The sequence below is a fragment of the Rhinatrema bivittatum genome, chromosome 8 (assembly GCF_901001135.1).
Source record: "Rhinatrema bivittatum chromosome 8, aRhiBiv1.1, whole genome shotgun sequence".
Taxonomy (NCBI): Eukaryota; Metazoa; Chordata; class Amphibia; order Gymnophiona; family Rhinatrematidae; genus Rhinatrema; species Rhinatrema bivittatum.
In genome coordinates, this window is record NC_042622.1 from 178,766,927 (window position 1) to 178,787,968 (window position 21,042).

General features: G+C 47.9%; 1 protein-coding gene across 5 annotated transcripts in view; it reads right to left on the minus strand.

Annotated features, from left to right (window-relative positions):
* MYO19 (myosin XIX) overlaps positions 1-21,042 on the minus strand; it is a 152,479-nt gene that overhangs the window by 109,845 nt on the left and 21,592 nt on the right. For 4 of the 5 annotated variants that reach the window (XR_003858125.1, XM_029611651.1, XM_029611652.1 and 1 more), the window contains 8 exons: positions 20,894-21,026; positions 20,609-20,678; positions 20,002-20,104; positions 19,296-19,392; positions 18,601-18,677; positions 11,483-11,573; positions 5,123-5,294; positions 3,549-3,622 (listed from right to left, as the gene is read on the minus strand). Coding sequence is in view for 4 of the 5 variants with exons in the window: in XM_029611651.1 (XP_029467511.1) it covers positions 3,549-3,622; positions 5,123-5,294; positions 11,483-11,573; positions 18,601-18,677; positions 19,296-19,392; positions 20,002-20,104; positions 20,609-20,678; positions 20,894-21,026 (817 nt within the window). In the remaining variant the exon portion in view is untranslated. Of the gene's footprint in view, positions 1-3,548; positions 3,623-5,122; positions 5,295-11,482; positions 11,574-18,600; positions 18,678-19,295; positions 19,393-20,001; positions 20,105-20,608; positions 20,679-20,893; positions 21,027-21,042 lie in introns of those variants that run through there. The other variant, XM_029611654.1, reaches the window with a different exon arrangement.

Below are 21,042 nucleotides of genomic sequence, written 5' to 3' on the forward strand. Positions count from 1 at the left end.
CCCCGGGCCGCCGCACACCGAGCAGCGGGACCGCGGCATGCTCGGGGGGCGACTGGGGGGGGGGGGGGGGGGGGGGGGGGGGGGGGGAGAGGAGGGAGGTGAGCCGCTCGGAGCCAACAACCGAAGAGCGCCGCGGGGAGCGGGAAAGACGCCTCCATTGTACCCTTATTCCCGGTAAGTGACAGCAGAGTGATGTGCCTCTCTGCTGAGGCGGGCCCGGGGAATGCGCGTCTCGGGGCTGGCACCACCAGCATCCACCGCCCTAACAGCAAAGAGGCTAGAACCTGTAGGAGGAAACAGGAGAAAAATAACAGAAAAGCCCAAAGGATCCACTTACCCCACCGAAAGAGGGATGGGGGAAGGGAAGGTGCCCACATAGCACTGCTTGCAAGAGATGAGAAAACTCCCACACAGAGCTTCTAACTTTCTTAAAACTCTTTTTTTTTAAACCAAACTTGATCCAACCTTGAGAACAGAAGCAAAAAAAAAAAAAATAGAACTGTGGAGAAAAGTCCACCAAATGGGAAGCACACAGTTCCCCTACTCCTATCTGCTGGAGTCAGAAAGATACTGAGGATCTAGGGAGGGTGCACTGGTTGATATGTCAGCACCCTCCGAAGCTTTGTCTGACTCCATCTGCTGGACTGGGGACATAACCCACCATCTGGACTGATCCTGGTATGTACAGGGAACTGAAGGTCTGTATCATATCTCCCTTGCTCCTCCTCTCCTCCAGGGTATACATATTTAGGTCTTTCAACCTCCCCTCATAAGTAATTTGATGAAGATCTCTCACCATTTTGGTTGCCCTTCCCAGGACCACCTCCATCCTGTCTCTGCCCCTTTTGAGATTCAGTCTCCAGAACTGAACACAGTACTCCAGGTGAGGCCTCACCAAGGACCTGTACAAGAGGATTATCACTTCCTTTTTTTTTTTTAACCTAGATATTCCTCTCTCTATGCAGCCCAGCATACTTCTAGCTTTAGCTATTGCCTTGTCACATTGCTTCGCCATCTTTAGTTCGCTAGACACCATCACCTCAAGGTCTCTCTCCTGTTCTGTGCACAGCAGCGCTTCACCCCCCATCATACACAGTTCCTTTGGATTACCACTAAAATCCTTAACAAAATACCAGACTCCAGGGAAGCACCTCTAGGTGGCACCTCAGGGATATACGACAAAGTCCACAGACATTAGTCTGTCTCCGCCTGCTGGAGGGGAGGTAAAACCCAGGAGTCTGAGCTGATCCAGGTATGTACAGGGAACAGAGAATATCATAATGCCTTTGTATTGCTCCATGGTAAGACCACATCTTCAGTATTGTGTGGTGTTCTGATCACCACATCTCAAAAAACAAAAATGATGCTTATGTTCATTAAAAATGTATTAATCATCTGGCGCACAAGGCTCTAGGCAATTTACAACAGTAACGTACAATATGATAAAGGGGATGGAACGATATTCCCTATGAGGAAAGGCTAAAGAGGTTAGGACTCTTCAGCTTGGAGAAGAGACGGCTGAGGGAGATAGGATAGAAGTCTTTAAATAATGCGTGGAGTGGCATGGGTAAATGTGAATTGGTTGTTTACTCTTTCAAAAACTACAAAGACTTGGGGATATTCAATGAAGTTACTAAGTAGTACATTTAAAACAAAAGATAAAATATTTATTTCTCAATGCATAATTAAACTCTGGAATTTGTTGCCGGAGGATGTGTTGAAAGCTGTTAGTGTAGCTGGGTTTAAAAAGGTTTGAACAAGTTTCTGGAGAAAAAGTCCATTAACCATTAAGGTAAATTGCAAAATCTACTGCTTATTCTTGGGATAAGCAGCTTGGAATCTTATTTACCCCTTGGGATCCTGCCAGGTATTTGTGACCTGGATTGGCCACTGTTGGAAATAGGATACTGGGTTGATGGACCTTTGGTCTGACCCAGTATGGCAAATCTTATGTTAAGATTTTTTGCCTGACCTATCAAGCCCCCAAGTCTTCCAGTTTCATATAGACCAGTAAGGGCCCTTAGATCATCTCAACTTGAACTGCTAACACTTCCATCTCCTCATGAAATAAGACTTAACAGTACTAGACAAACTTCTTTTCAATACCAAGCACCACTTTTGTGGAACTCCCTACCTATGGATTTATAGACAGAAAAAACATTTTAAATGTAGGGAACTGATAAAAACTTGGTTGTTTATCAGAGCTTTTAACTAATTCTTTTTTAAGACTACTTGAGTGTTAGGAGCTTTAACAGATTCTATGCAGTTGGTTGAATGTTAGAATAGATGGCATATTAATTGTTTTGAGTTTGGTAATTTTTGTATTTTTTATCATTTACTTTTTACTGTACACCATTTTAATATATATGAAACTCTGTATATGAAACAGGGAAATTACATTTACATTTTCTGGTTCCCTCTGATGTCATCGGTGTGAGGGCAGGTACTAGAAGTGACGTATTTGGCTGAAGAAGCTGCGGCAGGTGTGAGGTGAGATTGCTGGGAACGTGCATCATGCTCTGTCTCAGATTCTGCGTTTCCCTGCTTCATGTTCCAGCTCTAAATGAGGCTGCAGTTTCCAAGAGGACACCCCTCCCCCAGACTCCTGAATAACATTCTTACTGATGATCTTTCACGTTTTTTGCTGTTTTCTACTCTTTTAATTTATCTACCAGGCACATCAGTAAAAAAAAAAAAAAAAAAAAAAAAAGAAAATCTGGTCAGTAAAACTGTGTTTTGGGAATTAACAACCTAGCATAAGAAGATAAGTTGCCATACTGGGTCAGACAAGGGTCCATCAAGCCCAGCATCCTGTTTCCAATAGTGGCCAATCCAGGTTACAAGTGCCTGGCAAGTACCCAAACATTAAACAGATCCCATGCTACTAACGCCAGTGGCTATTCTGTAAGACAACTTGATTAGCAGTTAATGGACTTCTCCTTCAGAAACTTATCCAAACCTTTTTTAAACCCAGCTACACTAAGTGCCCTAACCACATCCTCTGGCAACAAATTTCAGAGCTTAATTGTGCGTTGAGTGAAAAATAATTCTCTCTGCTTTGTTCTGAATGTGTTACTTGCTAACTTCATGGAGTGCTCCCTAGTCCTTCTATTATCCAAAAAAGTAAATAACCGATTCATATTTTCCTGTTCTAGACCTCTCATATCCCTCCTCAGCTGTCTCTTCTCCAAGCTGAACAGCCCTATCCTCTTTAGTCTTTCCTCATAGGGGAGCAGTTCCATCCCCTTTATCATTTTGGTTGCCCTTCTCTTTACCTTCTCCAGTGCAATTATATCTTTTTTGAGATGCGGCAACCAGAATTGTACTCAGTACTCAAGGTGTGTCTCACCATGGAGCGATACAGAGGCATTATGACATTTTCCGTTTTATTAACCATTCCCTTCCTAATAATTCCTAACATTGTTTGCTTTTTTGACTGCCGCAGCACACTGAGCTGAAGATTTCAATGTATTACCCAGCATGTGAGCCACAGTGAATAGGAAATCCCCTATTCAGGTCTGCAGTAACAAAATACATTTGAAAAATACCTATAAAGTTGGTCCATGTAGAAAAATCTGCACAGATGCTTCTGTTTATCACAGTAACAAGCCAGTCAAATAATCTGCAAAATAAAGCAAAGCCAGCTAAGAGCTGAAGAAAAGAAACAAGGAAACATATGGCAGCTTGATCTCTGGCTTTACCCTCACTTACCCATGACTAAGGACCCTCTCTGTTACTCCCCAAGCTTTCTTTAATTCCAAAACCATTCTTCTCAGTTACAAAGAAGAGAATTGTTTTCAAACCTGTTTACCCATGGAAAAAGCCCTGTTGAAAACTGCTGTCTTACCCTCCCCCACCCCCTGCTATTTGACAGTGTGGGTACTTTTCTCCAAGGTGAAAAGGGGGGAGGGGGGGTCCCCGAAAGTGGAGCTGGCTGACCACCTGCAGGGAGTTAGTTTTGGTTTAAGCTGAGGACTTCATTCCTGCCACAGAGCCAAGTGCAAAGTCTACAGGTACTGAATGTACCCATGGCGCAGCCAGCTCTCCATTTCCAAAGAGAAAAAGTCTATGGGACGGGGGATTTTCCCTTAGAAAATGTGCCTGGAAAACCACAGGGACAAAATACCCTGCAGGGTTTCAAATGTGCTCCTTAAGAGGGCCTTTTCCCAAGGGACTTCTAAAAGTCAGTCATACACAGGGCATGGCCTTTTACTACTACTACTTATCATTTCTATAGCGCTACACGACATACACAGCACTGTACAAACACACAAAAAGACAGTCCCTGCTCAGTAGAGCTTACAATCCAAGACAAACATATAGGACAAGAGACTTGGGGTATTTCATAAAGCAAGACAATGGTTAAAAATGAAAGAAAGTTAACAAGACTAAAAGCAGACAATCTGGCATAAGATTTAAAAGCGATTTCAAAAAGGTGGGTCTTTAGATGGGATTTAAACACGGCAAGAGAGGGAGCATGACGCATTTGCGTGGAAGTTTACCCGGATTGAGCATAATCGTTCCTGAAGGCAGAGTTGGGGAGGGGTTTGGACTTAACATGCATACGTTCGGATTTCCAAAAGTAGGAGGGTACATTTTCAAGAAAAACATTCTAAGAACATTTTAGAGGGCATGTGTGTGTTTTTGGAGGTAAGGGGGGGGGGGGGAGTAGATTTGGTGAGATAATTTTTTGAGTGGATTTACACATGTAAGTCTGCTATAAACTTACGCAAGTTTGCCGGCTTGCTTATGCACGATGTTACAAATTTACTACCAAAACATTGAGCTATCTAATAATGGGATAACAGGTATTTCCAAAAAAATCTAAAATGAAAAAACTGCAGCAAAGATCAAAATAAACACACAAGTTAATTCTAGGGGAAAGAAAAAAAAAAAGTAGTAACCCAACCCTCCCATCCCCCAGAAGAAAGCCAAAAACATCAGAATACTGGATATTTTATTTGTAGGTTTTCCGTGGTCCTTTGCATGGCTGATGCTCTCTGTGTCCCTGCAGGTGCTATGACTGCTGGGCTGATAAACTAAAGCAGAGATAATCCCATTAGCAGAGCCTCGGAGGGAAGTCTGCCCAGCACCAGGAGCCAAAGATAAAGTGCTTACATACCTGGCATAGATAACTTTGGCCAGACAATCTCTCCTCATGCCACACTCTGACCTGGAGCATGGTTTCCTGAACACCTGCTGCTGTCTGCCTGCAGTTATGGTGCGAACTCTTAACTTTTCAAGCAGCTCCTCCTCAGACACTCTCAGCAAAGCAGCAGTCGTCATGATAAAATCTTAGAAAAAGCATTCCAGAAAAGTTAGAAGGAACAAAACGTTCTGGTGAAGTGTCAATAAAAGTCAAATTATTATTGGACAAAGTTAATTTTAAACCTGAGTACTGATCTAGTTGTGGTGATTTCATACAAAAGAAAATTATTCCTTACCTGCTAATTTTCGCTCCTGTAGTACCATGGATCAGTCCAGACGGTGGGTTATGTCCCCTGTCCAGCAGATGGAGTCGGACAAGAACTTCTGAGGGAGGTGCCACCTAAGCCCGCACCCCATCTATGCCTCTTCAGTAAATAGACTATCAAAGCCAAAGAAAGAGAGAAACGGAGGGATCATGTAAACCAACTTAGTATAACACTAAAAACTTGAAACCGTAAGAGTACACCTAAACTGGTGTCCAACGGCAACTTGCCAACAGAACTGTAAGGAACAGCTCAGCAGAAGGATAGAAGAACTCTACCCAAGAGGGTCAAAGACATAAGAAAATTGAGCAGTGGATCCCCTGACAAATCCCAACCAGTCTGAGGGAGGGTGTCTGGACTGATCCATGGTACTACAGGAACGAAAATTAGCAGGTAAGGAATAATTTTTTTTCCCTGTATGTACCAGAATCAGTCCAGATGGTGGGATGTACTAAAGCTTCCCTACTGAGGGTGGGCCGTAGATAGCCCTGCTCGAATGACCCTGTCACCAAACGAACCAAAGGTGGATGACTGAACGTCCAGATGGTAGTGTCGAGCAAAAGTATGCAACGACTTCCAGGTGGCTGCCCTGCAGATTTCCTGCGACGAGACCGAATGACTCTCCGCCCAGGATGTCGCCTGTGCGCGAAGGGAATGAGCCTTGACCCCCCCATCTGAGGTTTCTTTCCCACGCCAATGTACGCTGCCGCAATGGCCTCCTTCAGCCAGCGAACGATCGTCGTCTTAAGAGGCCAGGTGTCCCTTCTTAGGTCCTGACCAGAGGACGAATAGGTGATCCGAAAGCCGAAAATCGTTGGTAACCTCCAGGTAACGCATCAAGCAGCGCTCAACATCAAGCTTGCGTAGGTCTCGAGAGTCAAACGATGAGAAAGAAGGCAGTTCCACCGTCTGATTCAGGTGGAAGGTGGAGACCACCTTGAGTAGAAATGAGGGTACTGTTCGCAAAGTGACCCCCAAGTCAGTGAATCGAAGATACAGTTCCCTGCAGGATAACGCCTGTAGTTCAGAGACACGGCGGGCCGAACAAATGGCTACCAGAAAAACCATCTTGAGTGTGAGGTCCTTGAGAGTAGCGGTCCATAGAGGCTTGAAGGGGACTCTGCTGAGGATCCGTAGTACCAGGTTGAGGCTCCAAGAGGAGCAAGGAGCTTGGAGTGGTGGCTTCAAATGCTTTGCCCCGTTAAGGAAACGGATGACATCCGGATGAGAAGAGAGAGGAATATCCGTCTCTTGGCGAAGCAAGCCTCCTAAGGCCGCAACCTGTACTCTGAGAGAGTTGTAAGCTAAACCCTTTTCCAATCCTGCCTGTAGGAACAAGAGGATCTGGGTCACAGACGTGTGTCCTGGTTGTGTAGCGTGTGCCGTGCACCATGACTCGAAAACCTTCCACACCCGAACGAAGGCGACGGAGATGGACGTCTTTCGTGCTCGAAGGAGGGTCGAGATCACTGCCTCCGGATAACCACGTCATCTCAACTTGCGCCTCTCAAAAGCCAGGCCGCAAGACAGAAGTGAGCTGCCTCATCGAAAAATTTTGGACCTTGACGAAGGAGGCGTGGAAGATGCCCGAGATGCAGGGGCCCGTCCTCCGCCAGGTTGAATAGATCTGTGAACCATGGCCGGCGAGGCCATTGCGGAGCCACCAGAATTACCGTGCCTTGGTGGTTCTCGATTCTTCGTAGAACCCTGCCCACTAGGGGCCAAGGAGGAAACACACAGAGGAGGAGATGGCGGGGCCATGGCAGCACCAGTGCAACAACGCCTTACGCGTCGTGTTCTCTTCTGTGACTGAAGAAGCGAGGGACCTTTGTGTTGCGGGTTGTCGCCGTGAGATCTATGTGAGGAATCCCCCAACAGTGGGCAATCAGGTGCATCGCCTCCTCCGAGAGCTCCCACTCTCCGGGGTCGAGGTGTTGACGGCTGAGGAAATCCACCTGAATGTTGTCCACCCCCGCGATGTGTGAGGCCGCCAATCGGATCAGGTGCAATTCCACCCATGTCATGAGCTTGTCTGTTTCCAGGTAGACGTGATGGCTTCTCGTGCCTCCCTGGCAGTTTATATACGCCACCGTGGTCGCGTTGTCCGAGAGTATCCTGACCGCTCGATGGCGAACGAGGGGAAGGAACTCCTTCAGCGCTTTACGGACCGCTCTGGTTTCCAAGTGGTTGATTGGCCACCGCGCTTGAGCTTGCGTCCACAGACCCTGCAGAGACCTCGACTGACAGACCGCTCCCCAACCCGAGAGGCAGGCATCTGTCGTGACTACTATCCAGTCTGGAGTCTCCAAGAATACCTCCTGAGCCAGATTGAGGAGGTCTAGCCACCAGGCGAGGCTGTCCTCAGCTGTCTGCGGGATCAAGAGGATTGCCTGAAAATCTCGCGACACCGGCTTCCAGCGGGAAAGCAAGGCCCTCTGTAGCGGATGTAGATGTGCGAAGGCCCAGGGTTCCAGATCTATAGTGGATGCCATGGATCCCAGGACCTGTAGATAATCCCAAGCTGTGGATGAAGAGAGAGACCAGAGAAACGGGTATTTGGTCCCGCAACGCCTGTGCCCGCTCCGGCCGTAGGAAAACCTTGCCCTCCTCCGTGTCGAATCTAGCGCCCAGGAAGTCCAACAACTGAGATGGAGTGAGGCTGCTCTTGGCGAAGTTGACGATCCACCCCAGTGACTGAAGGAGCTGGAGCACTCTGTCGACTGCCCGATAACCCTGGTTCAAGGATTTTGCTCGAATGAGCCAGTCGTCCATGTAAGGGTGAACCAAAATACCCTCCTGACGTAGGGCGGCCACTACCACCACCATGACCTTGGTGAAGATTCGTGGGACCATCGCCAGACCAAAAGGAAGGGCCTGGAACTGAAAATGTTGCCCTAGTACCTTGAACTGGAGAAAACATTGGTGCGCCTTGAGGACTGGAATATGGAGGTATGCCTCCGTGAGGTCCAGGGAGACCAGGAACTCCCCGTGGTGTACCGCCGCTATTACCGAGCGTAGGGTCTCCATCCTGAAATGTGGTACCTTGAGGGATTTGTTTACCAACTTGAGATCCAGTATTGGGCGGAAGGTGCCCTCCTTTTTGGGAACCACAAAGTAGATGAAATAGTGACCCCGGCCCACTTCTGGGGGAGGCACTGGGACAATTGCCCCCAGCGCGAGGAGCCTGTCCAACGTATGGTGGACTACGATCTGCTTTTGAAGTGACCCATAGGGGGAGAAGAGCAACCTGTCTCTTGGGGGCCGTACAAAATCCAATGCGTAACCGTGTTTTAGAATATCTAGGACCCACTGATCCGATGTGATCCGGACCCACTCCTCGTAGAAGAGAGAAATCCGGCCCCCTACCCTGGGGATCACCGCGTGGGCCGGCCTGGCATCATTGAGGGAGCTTGGAGGACGCGCCATGAGACAGTCCTTCCTTGCCGGGTCTGCGCCCTCAAAAGGGCCGGTTCCAAGAATGCGAGCAGGAAGAGGGAGTCCGTGGGGGTCTGTTGTTGTCTCGCGGTACGAAAACGGCATTGATTGCGAAAACAATTTCTAGAGGAACCGAAGGATCTCGTGGACTGTGGCCGATCTTCCAGAAGCCTATGCACCACATTTTCTCCAAGGGACTTGATGATCTGATCCAGATCTTCATCAAAAAGAAACTTGCCCTTAAACGGAAGGGATCCCAGCCGAGTCTTGGAGGAGGAATCCGCCGACCAGTTCCGGAGCCAAAGACAACGACGAGCCGAGACCGCCGCCATCATCGACCTGGCAAGGACTCGGAGCAGATCATACAACGCGTCCGCCCCTTAGGCAATTACGGCCTCCAACCTATCTGCCTGGCTCGTCTCCTCTGGAGGCAGGTCCTGTGAAGTGAGAAGCTGTTGTACCCAGCAGAGGCCTGCTCTTTGTGCCAGCGAGCTGCAGATGGCCGCCCGCACTCCAAGCGTCGACACCTCGAACACTCTCTTGAGGTACACCTCTAGTTTCCTGTCCTGTAGGTCCCTCAGCGCTGTGCCCCCCATAACTGGGATGGTGGTGCGTTTGGTGACTGCCAAAACTGCGGAATCGACCATCGGAACCTTGAGGAGCTCCAGGAAATCCTCAGGTAGCGGATATAGCTTCTCCATGGCCCTACTAACCTTGACTGTGGCCTCAGGTGCGTCCCATTCCCTAGAAACCAACTGAAGGAACATAGGATGGGTAGGAAATGCCCTTGTGGGTGGCCGGAGCCCTGCCAACACGGGGTCCCCTGGTGGGGTCCCCCTTCTTTGCCGTGGGCTCGGGCCCTGGCGGATCAGGCGGGGCATCAATGTCCAGCTCCTGCAGGATATGTGGGATCAGGTCATCCAGCTCATCCTTTAGGAAAATACGCAGGATCCGGGGGTCGTCTCCTTCCATTTGGGCCGCCAATAGAGGGTCATCCTCAGCTAGATCTGTGATCGGATCCCTCCCTTGCGCAAGGGGGTAGGCCTCTGGACAATCCAGAGGTGTCCGGAGATGGGCCCGCCACCCCCCCTCTCTGATGATCAATGACCTGGGGTAGAACCCCCCAGGGAGAGGGTCCGTGCGTACCAGCTTGGGGAGGGGTGGCCCGGGGAGAAGATCCAGTGGCTGGGACATCCTAGCCAAAAAGGCATTATGCATCAAAACGATGAACTCCGGGGAAAAGGCTGGTGGGTCCGGGGAGGGGTCTGGCCAAGGCCTCCCCTGACTGGGGCAACGTGTCCGACGGCTGCACAGGCTCCAAAACTGGTGGCAGGACTGAAAACGACGGCTCCCCGTCCTCCTCAGAGGCGCCGGAGTCAGCCGGGTCCTGCAGCAAAATGGCCGCTGTTCCCGCGTTCCGCGGGATCGGGGCCGGCCACTGTCCACCACTGCGGTCCTGACTTCGCGCTCCGGAGCCTTCCTCCTGCTGCGAGCTGCCCACCCGTGGGGAGGCAACTGGTGCAAAGTCCCTCTCTAGAAAGCCAGCCCCCGAGATGCCCACATGCGCACATGCTGATGCTCTCGGCATGCCGCGTGGAGGGGGGGGGGGGGGGGGGGGAGGAGAAGTGCGGGAACCGAAGGCCTGTGGCGCCGCGAGCGCCTAGCATGATCCGAAGCCGCTACGACCCCTCCCCCCCCCCACCGACTAAGATGCCAAATGCCGGCCGAGGAATGAGACCTCCCGGCGGGCGGCGGACCCGGGGAATGTGACGTTGTGGGGCCGCGGGTCAGTGAGCGTCCGAAGGAGGAGGGGGGGGAGAGGTTGGAGCTTCTAACGTGCACCCCAGCGGTGCAGCGCTATTCCAATGAAGGAAGCTGTAAAGAGAAGAAAACAACAGGCACTTACCCCACCAACTTAACCAAAGGCGGTAGGAAGCAGAAAAACAAGCCAGGAAGAGAAGGAAATGAAGAACAGGCCTGTCCGCAAGTGCCCCTAAGAGAGCCAGCCAACAGTGACTCTCCCTAAGAGAAACATGTCTTTTTTTTTTTTTTTTTTTTTTTACTAAGCAACTTGATCCCTCACAAAAGTCAAGTGAACAAAGGCAAAAGTGAGAGAAGAATTACTACACTAAGCCAATGCACTGGGGAACTGATGTTCCCCTGCTCCTATCTGCTGGAGTCAGAAAGATACTGAAGAGGCATAGAGGGGGTGCGGGATTAGGTGGCACCTCCCTCAGAAGTTCTTGTCTGACTCCATCTGCTGGACGGGGGACATAACCCACCGTCTGGACTGATCCTGGTACGTACAGGGAACAATTTTTAGAATTTTACAGTATCAAATGGCGTGAACACTGAACCTGGAGGTATCAAAGTGTTCAGCCTTTGAACATGGCTTTCTGAGACCTCTCACTGTGGGCTAAATCGCCAAGCACCTTTCCCCAGAGACACAAAATGGGGAAATCACTTTAGTCTATCCACCCTGCATGATACACTGCAGTCACTGATTTACTCAGGGAAGAAGCTGAAGCAAATATGTTCTCGCATGATTCCTGGTGAGATCTAATTTCCCAGTTTACCTTTGGCATTCTCCTGTGGGTCACAGGGTTGGGATTCATCCACTGAATCTGAGAACTGAATATTGCCCAGGTGCAGAAGCCCCGATAATATCTGCAAGGAAAGAAAGGAAAATTGGTTCTTACCTGCTAATTTTCGTTCCTGTAGTACCACAGATCAGTCCAGACTCCTGGGTTGTGTCTCCCTTCCAGCAGATGGAGACAGAGAAAGTTTACTGACCCTGCTACTTAAGCACACGTGCTACCTGCAGTTCCTCAGTATTACTCTCTACCCAAGCCAATCACAACAAAATTGAAAACATTATAGTGTCGAGGTCATTGAGCCCAGAATTTGCAAATAATCCCATACCTTGGGCACCTGTAACTGCAACAACCGTCGGATCTGCTCCTGCAACTTCAGAACCGCTCCTCTGAAAGGAACACCTTGCCGACTAGGATGTCAAAACAGAAACTCCAGGACTGCGTTGGTGACTGACAACTCTTTGCTACATTCTCAACCCAACCTAGCGACTGTAGCACTTTGAGAACCCGTTGAACCGACTGGCAACAAAGAACCTCCAACTCTGCCCTGATAAACCAGTCATCCAGATAGGGATGCACTAGAATCCCCTCCTGCCGGAGTGCCGCTGCCACCACCAGCACCTTGGTGAAGGTGCGTGGCGCTGTGGCCAATCCGAAAAGAAGGGCCTGAAACTGAAAATGCTGTCCTAGAATCATGAATCGCAGAAAATGCGGAAAGGCTTGATGAATGGGGATGTGCAGATAGGCCTCTGTCAAATCCAGGGACGCCAGAAACTCCCCTTTGCGAACTGCTACAACCACAGACCTCAGGGTTTCCATTCTAAAACCCGGAACTTTGAGTGCTGCACTCGCCTCCTTCAAATCTAAAATCAGGCAAAGTGTCCCCTCCTTCTTTGGGACCACAAAATAAATGGAATACCACCCCCTGTGAAGCTCTTCATGGGGGCTGGCACCACCACCCTCAGGAGACGCAGACGGTTTAACATTTCTCAAACTGGTATTCGTTTCTCTAAGGAGCCGCACGGGGAGATTAGGAACAAATCGCGGACGGGACAAGCAACACACTGAGCACCCACTGATCCTGAGTAATACTGGCCCATTCCTCGAAAAGTATCGCCAGGCAGCCTCCTACAGTGGGAACGACAGACTGGACCAGCCTCGCCTCATTGCGAGGATTTGATACCCCATTCTGCTTCCATTTTCTGCACCGAATTGTGATACGTAAAGGCCATGGGGGAACCCCACATCCCATCAAGGACCGGATCCGCTCCATTCAAGTCAGAGTCCTCCTGTGGGATTTTAACCCCAAGAACCTGAAAAGCCACCTTTGGGTCATCCCCCTTGGGCAACGGGACCGCCCATAACGTCCCCTGGATCCGCATCTGCGGACACTGGAGCTCCTGGATCTGCTGGAGCATCCTGAACCTGAGACTCCTCTGCCTCTATGGGGGTCTCGACAGAATCATCGGAATCACCCCCCCCCCAGCCAGAACCCAAGGGGGAACCCGATGAATCCTACACCAGAGTGACCCAATGCCAACCAGATCAAACCTGTTTTGGATCTAGCAGACGCCCCCCGTAGGCTGGGATGCAAAAGACCGTGGCTCCCTGGATGCAGAAGCTGCCTGCTGCTTGGTTAGATAAGCCTCGTGCAACAGCAGCACAAAGTCTGCAGAAAAGGGCCTCACAGTTCCAGCCTTCTCAGGCAAGGAACCAGGAAGTGGCAGCATGGGATCTTCTAAGTCACCAAAGTCTCCCCGATTGCAGGCGGAGACAGAACGGGTCGGTGACATACGTGGAGGAGCTTCCCCCTCCCCCCACCGACAGTGTGGGAACTACCAAATGCTAATTCAAGATGGCCACCATTCCCACACTGATTGGGAAGGGATCAGCACCCCGGTCAGCGACCCGATGCGATGGCAGGGTGGAAGCAGAGGACCCCCCAGTGCTGTTATGTGGCAGTCGGGTGGTCGAAGGAGTCCTCCCATCCTCAGAACACAAAGAACAGAGGCCGAGTCGGCTGAGCTGCGACAGAGTAGAGCCACACGCGCAGCAGGCTGATCAGCGGCCCATTACTGCATGCTGCCGCTGACAAGAGAGAGGGGAGCTACTAAAAATAAACAAAGAATAAAACCTACCACTTTACTAAGTGAGGAGGAAGGGTTGCCGCTCAGTCAGAACTGAAAACTGCTTAACTTTTTTTTTTTTTTTTTTTTAATCTTTAATGAAAATCACCCGAACTGAGACAGAGTCTACAACAAAACAAAAAATATATAGGCTGTCTCAGACAAAAAAAAATGTACCTAGAGCCTGCAGCCATCTAAGCGGCCTCGTGAAAGGGAGGGATCTGGACCACCAGATTTACACCCCATGGGTGCACAAGTCGAGCACACACAAAAGGGTCACCCACCAGCCTCAACCGAACAGGGAGAACCCCCCTCAGGATTCAGAAAAATAAACAAACCCCCGGGAGGAAGGCTCAAAAGGAAAAATAAAAATTGTCTCAGTCGCAGAACTGCAGGTTTGCACCCATTTACCATCTGCTGGGGACAGAAATACTGAGGAACTGCAGGTGGCAAGTGTGATTAAGAAGCAGTGTCAGTAAAACTTTCTCTGTCTCCATCTGCTGGAAGGGAGGCATAACCCAGGAGTCTGGACTGATCCGGATACATACAGGGAATTTGGAATTAGAATTTACAACCTGTCAGAGTATGATGGCAAGGCTGAAATTGACAACATTACAAAAACATCTAAAAAAAAAAAAAAAAAAAAACTTACAGAAGAAAAAGGAAAATTGGTTCTTACCTGCTAATTTTCGTTCCTGTAGTATCACGGATCAGTCCAGACTCTTGGGTTTTGCCTCCCCTCCAGCAGATGGAGACAGAGAAGTTTTCGACAGACACTGCCACTTAAGTTGAGGTGCCACCTGCAATACGTCAGTATTGAACTGTACCCAAGCCAGATGAAAAGAACGCAACCAATATTAACTTTCTACAATGTTCCCCCTAAAGGGCAGAGGGGAGAAGAACCTTAGAAATTCAAAAGAAACCTTGCCGGCACAACTCACCTGCGCAGGACAAGAACCTGAAGCCAAAAACACTGATCGAGTGGACTCTCCAATTCCCCTATCCCAAAATGGGCGGGACTCTGGACTGAGCTGTGGTACTACAGGAACGAAAATTAGCAGGTAAGAACCAATTTTCCTTTCCCTATACGTAACCGGATCAGTCGAGACTCCTGGGATGTACCAAAGCTTCCCTACACTGGGTGGGACCCTGGGAGTCCTGCTTGGATGGCCAGACGGTAGTGCCTGGCAAAAGTGTGCAAAGACTTCCAAGTAGCCGCCCTACAGATGTCCTGTGGTGAAACTTGCTGACACTCAGCACAAGAAGCTGCTTGCAACCAGGTAGAATGAGCATGAAGCCCCACAGGCTTGGGCAGAAGCGGGAATCGCAAGGGGTCGTCCACCGCTAGGTTGACCAGGTCCGGAAACCACGGCCGCCATGGCCATTCCGGTGCTACGAGGATTACATCCCCTTGGTGGGCCTCTACCCGGCGCAACACTTTGCCGATTAGCAACCACGGTGGAAACACGTACAACAGGACGACTGACAGCTAAGGGAGAACTAGAGCGTCTACCATTTCTGCCCCTGTCTCCCAACGCCGACTAAAGAACCTCGGGGCCTTGGCATTATGAACATAAGAAATTGCCATGCTGGGTCAGACCAAGGATCCATCAAGCCCAGCATCCTGTTTCCAACAGAGGCCAAATCAGGTCACAAGAACCCGGCAAGCACTTAAACACCAAGAAGATCCGATGCTACTGATGCCAGTAATAGCAGAGGCTATTTCCTAAGTCAACTTGATTAATATCAGTTAATGTACTTTTCCAAGAACTTTCCCAAGGCCTACTGCCCAGGAGGGAAGGGTTAGGTCGGCCGTCATAGTTGGTGATTCGATTATTAGGAATGTAGATAGCTGGGTGGCTGGTGGGCGTGAGGATCGCCTGGTAAAATGCCTACCTGGTGCGAAGGTGGCGGACCTCACGCGTCACCTAGATAGGATTTTAGACAGTGCTGGGGAGGAGCTGGCTGTTGTGGTACATGTGGGCACCAACGACATAGGAAAATGTGGGAGGGAGGTTCTGGAAGCCAAATTTAGGCTCTTAGATAGAAAGATTAAATCCAGAACCTCCAGGGTAGCATTTTCTGAAATGCTCCCTGTTCCACGTGCAGGTCACCAGAGGCAGGCAGAGCTCCGGAGTCTCAATGCGTGGATGAGACGATGGTGCAAGGAAGAGGGATTCAGTTTTGTTAGGAACTGGGGAACCTTTTGGGGAAGGGGGAGTCTCTTCCGAAGGGATGGGCTCCACCTTAACCAGGGTGGAACCAGACTGCTGGCGCTAACCTTTAAAAAGGAGAAAGAGCAGCTTTTAAACTAGAACAAAGGGGAAAGCCGACAGTCGCTCAGCAGCGCATGGTTCAGAGCGAGGTATCTTTAAAGGATACTAATGATGCATTAGAATTAGGGCATCCCGACAGTGAGGTTCCAATAATTAGAAAAGTAGTCCAAGTGCCTGTAACTAAAAACTCACCTGAGCTAAAAAATTCTAACTTATCCCTATCAATTAAAAAGCAGAATGAAAATACAAACAAAAAACAAACTTTGAAATGTTTGTATGCTAATGCCAGAAGTCTAAGAAGTAAGATGGGAGAATTAGAATGTATAGCAGTAAATGATGACATAGACTTAATTGGCATCTCAGAGACATGGTGGAAAGAGGATAACCAATGGGACAGTGCTATACCAGGGTACAAATTATATCGCAATGACAGAGAGGAGCACTCGGGAGGAGGTGTGGCACTTTATGTCCGGGATGGCATAGAGTCCAACAGGATAAACATCCTGCATGAGACTAAATACAAAATTGAATCTTTATGGGTAGAAATCCCTTGTGTGTCAGGGAAGACTATAGTGATAGGGGTATACTACCGTCCACCTGGTCAAGATGGTGAGATGGACATGCTAAGAGAAATTAGGGAAGCTAACCAAATTGGTAGTGCAGTAATAATGGGAGACTTCAATTACCCCAATATAGACTGGGTAAATGTATCATCGGGTCACGCTAGAGAGATAACGTTCCTGGATGGAATAAATGATAGCTTTATGGAGCAATTGGTTCAGGAACCGACGAGAGAGGGAGCAATTTTAGATCTAATTCTCAGTGGAGCACAGGACTTGGTGAGAGAGGTAACGGTGGTGGGGCCGCTTGGCAATAGTGATCATAATATGATCAAATTTGATTTAATGACTGGAAAAGGAACAGTGTGCAAATCCAAGGCTCTCGTGCTAAACTTTCAAAAGGGAAACTTTGATAAAATGAGAAAAATTGTTAGAAAAAAACTGAAAGGAGCAGCTACAAAAGTAAAAAAATGTCCAAGAGGCGTGGTCATTGTTAAAAAATACCATTCTAGAAGCACAGTCCAGATGTATTCCACACATTAAGAAAGGTGGAAAGAAGGCAAAACAATTACCGGCATGGCAATTTGTGAATCTTATTTTCCCCTAGGGACAAAATTAAATCTTCCAATTCCTTACCAAATAATAATTTTCCCTTAAAGGGTAAAGCCCCTAATTGAGCTTTGGAGGATGCGTCTGCAGACCAATTCCTCAACCAGAGAAGTCTGCGAGCCGATACAGAAGCAACGATAGAGCGAGCCGAGGTCCTAATGAGATCATATAAAGCATCTGCACTATAAGCAACTGTAGCTTCCAGCCTACCAGCCTGAGCAACTTCCTCTTCAGAGAGGGAAGAATTGTTTTGTAAAGCCTGGACCCATCTTAGTCCAGCTCGCAAAGCCAAGCTACTACACATGGCCGCCCGCACACCAAGAGCAGAAACCTAAAAAATTCACTTAAGCTGAACCTCCAAGCTTACGATCTTGGAGATCTTTAAGAGCCGTAGCCCCAGTTACTGGAATAGTTGTTTTCTTAGTGACGGCTGAAACAGCGGCATCTGCCTTAGGAAATTTTAAAATTTCCAAAGCTTCCTCAGGTAATGGATACAATTTTTCCATGGCTCGTGCTACCTTAAGCCCCAACTCAGGAGTATCCCACTCCCGGTACATAAGGTCAGTGAGAGAAAGATGAAAAGGAAAAGAAAAAGAAAGTCTGCAAAAAATTAACTCCTAAACTACCTGACTAAAAAATAACAAACTACCACAGACTGCAGGGGTTAGGAACGTCCACCTCTGCTGGGAGACAGAGAAATACTGATTGACTGCAGGTGGTGCTCCAGGGTATACGTCAGAGTCATTAGAATATTTTCTCTGCCTCCCTCTGCTGGATTGGTGACATAACCCAGGGTTTGGACTGATCCAGGTACGTACAGGGAATGGAAATGCAACAAGGATGTGATTGGGGGCTCTTTGTTTCACTACTCCCTTAGAAAAACAGTTTTTTTCTTTGTTGAGTGTTGAAACAATGCCATGCGTCTTTAATAGACATGTTTTCTGTGTTTGGGGGATAGATGATATTTAAGAGGTTTCTTCTCTCCCCAGCCCTGGAAGAGGCTGGGTCCAACTGAGCTGAAAGCCCATGCGTTATCCAGCTAAGCAGTTAGCCAGCTATTCGCCTGGACAATTCAGGGTGGGCTGGGGACAGAGAAGTTATCTGGCACAAGGTGGTCCGAAAGTTAGCCACATGAACTTTTCTGGCAAATTTTTTTTTTTTTTTTTATCATTTAAAGTTTTATTAACAGTGGTATAATCACAAACCAACAGGCATGATAACAAGTGGTTTCACAGAACCGAAATCAGTATACAAAACTCAACAGAATAATAAAGTAAACTATACCCAAAAGCTGAGTGCGATAATAATCAGTATATACCAGAAAAATACCACCATAATTTCTACCCCTGACCCCCCCCTTCTGGCTAATTTTCTGATAGCTGGGTATATTTGCTGCTCCATCTCTCTCTCACAGATATATAATTATTTGCTTTGCTAAAAAGAGAAGTATTTGCCAGCATAGTACTTCCTGGTACCCCAAAACAGAAGAAAAACTAGGAATGCCGACACTGTCAAACATTTCAACTCACCTTAAAAATATTGTTCTGTGCAGACCTATCAATGCCTAGATGAAGCATTGCATCTTTGGTTATCTCAAAGCAGTCCTCTGCAACAAGAGAATAGGAAAATCATATTTCTACTTTCTCAAACAGTATTCCAACTGAACAAACGAACACACATGCTTTAACAACGTAACCTAGCGGAAAAAGACCGCCTGGCCCCATCCAGTCTGCCTGATTATTTCAGTCTACGTTGCCAAGGATATATCTCAACTGCCAGCCACAGAGCACGACCACTTGTAAGATCTCTTCCCTTTATCTAGGACTCAGTTTATGTCGTCTTCCTCATCTCAGGCAGACGAGCTACTTTGTTTACATGCAGCACCCCCACCCCTCCATCACTGCTGTAATAACTTAAAAAGCTACAAAAGATCCAGTGTGTTCCCTCCACCCATTACAGACCCCCAGCCCTTTGCTTCCTGACTCCCCAGCTCATTCACACAAAGAGGAAATGGAAGAGGGAGAAAGGAACTCAAACCCAAGCTCCAACATGGAAAATCTCCACCAGTAAATCATGTCGTACTCAGAATATTTTCCCCATATAATCCAAAGTGATGGAAAAACAGGATCCTCTTGTCAATAATCCATTTTGCATGCATACGTGGCATTGGCCAGTCCCCACCTTCCTGTAGTCCAGGATTAACTAGCATCACTATGTCTTGTACCTTCTAAATGCCCCTCAGAATTTGGAAGCCAGGAGAAATTTGCCCCTGCAGGGAGATTCCATTCCTGTCTTTCATTTTTACTGGCACCTTTTGTAATCTAAAAATAGAAAAAGCAAGATTATTATTGACAACATGGTTATACTGCAATATTACGTAAAGAGATTTGGGTATTTACATTTCTACACAAATAAGAAATTTGCTGGTGAGCAGTGTAATCCAGGGGTGAGCACAAAACTGCAAAATCTGTAGATGCAGATTATAATCCCACCTCCAGCACTCTCCGTGTGACCTTGAAAAAGTCTCTTAATCACCTTCTGCTCAGATAGTACATTGTCTGGAAGTAGAATTTATCCCGAGCAGAGAGTATATTAAAAGGTGAACAAGGCAATCAACAGTGGGATTCAAAAGAGGATTGGACAAGTTTCTAAAGGGAAAGCCCATAAACAGTTATTAGCCAGGTAGACTTGGGAAAGCCAGCACTTATCCCTGGAAGTGAGAAACAAAAAACAGATCAGCTATTGGGGGATCTGACGGGTACTTGTGGCCTGGATTGGCTGCTGTCCGAGGTAGAATGCAGGGCTTGATGGATCTTGGTCTGATTCAGCCTGGCACTTGTGTTCTTCCTACATAAAATACATGCTATTCTATACAAAATGGAAAACGTGTAGAAAACATAAGCAGGAAGCTATGCAGAAACCAAGCTAACCTGATAAAAGATATGGAAGTTCCTTTCACGAGGTGCTTGATGGGCAACACGTGTTTTCTCCAATAGGTATGTCTGAACAGAAGCACCAGTCAGCAGTTGTGTTCTAGGAAAAAAACAAAAACAAAATGCTGCTTTAATCCAAAATCAATGCAAAGGATAAGAGCTGTACATTCTATCTTGGATATGTATACCGTTCTAGCAATACCTAAAAGTAAGCTAAGGGGGAGGGAGATAAGAAAGCAGGAGATATGTATACCATTCTAGCAATACCTAAAAGTAAGCTAAGAGGGAGGGAGATAAGAAAGCAGGAGATAAGCAGGAGAAAGCAGGAGATATGTATACCGTACTAGCAATACCTAAAAGTAAGCTAAGAGGGAGGGAGATAAGAAAGCAGGAGAAAGCAGGAGATATGTATACCGTTCTAGCAATACCTAAAAGTAAGCTAAGAGGGAGGGAGATAAGAAAGCAGGCTACAAGGAACAGGAATGCCTTACTAGCCGAGTGGGAAAGGCCTTTACAGATAAAACCCGGCAAGTCCAAAAGCAGAGGAGATTTCTAAATTGAAAATACAGGCTCTGCTAGAGCTGACAGTGGAACCTGCACGTACCCGTTTAACTGAAGCTGGATGTATTTTCCAAACCGGCTACTGTTGTTGTTCCGTAAGGTGCAAGCATTTCCTAGAAGGGCGAGACAGAAGGAGCATCATAACCAGGATTTCATACCCAGGTATCAGGGCTCCGCTGTCTTACCGGCACTTGCCAATTTGTACAAACAAATGCGATAAATCACTCTGCGTGGCTACTGCGGTCTTTCAAACATTCTGGCACATAACGAACACCTCACTCATGTTTTAAGAGCAATATTTGGGACTGCAAGAGAGGAGAGTATTTACCAAAAGCTTCCATGACAGGATTGGAGTCCAGCACTCTCCTCTCTATCCTTCCCACGGTGTTGTTGTCCACTGGGGATGAGGAAGCTGCAGCAACAGTGGCATAAAACTTCATGAGGCAGCGTGATGTCCAAGTCTGAAAAAAGAGCAAT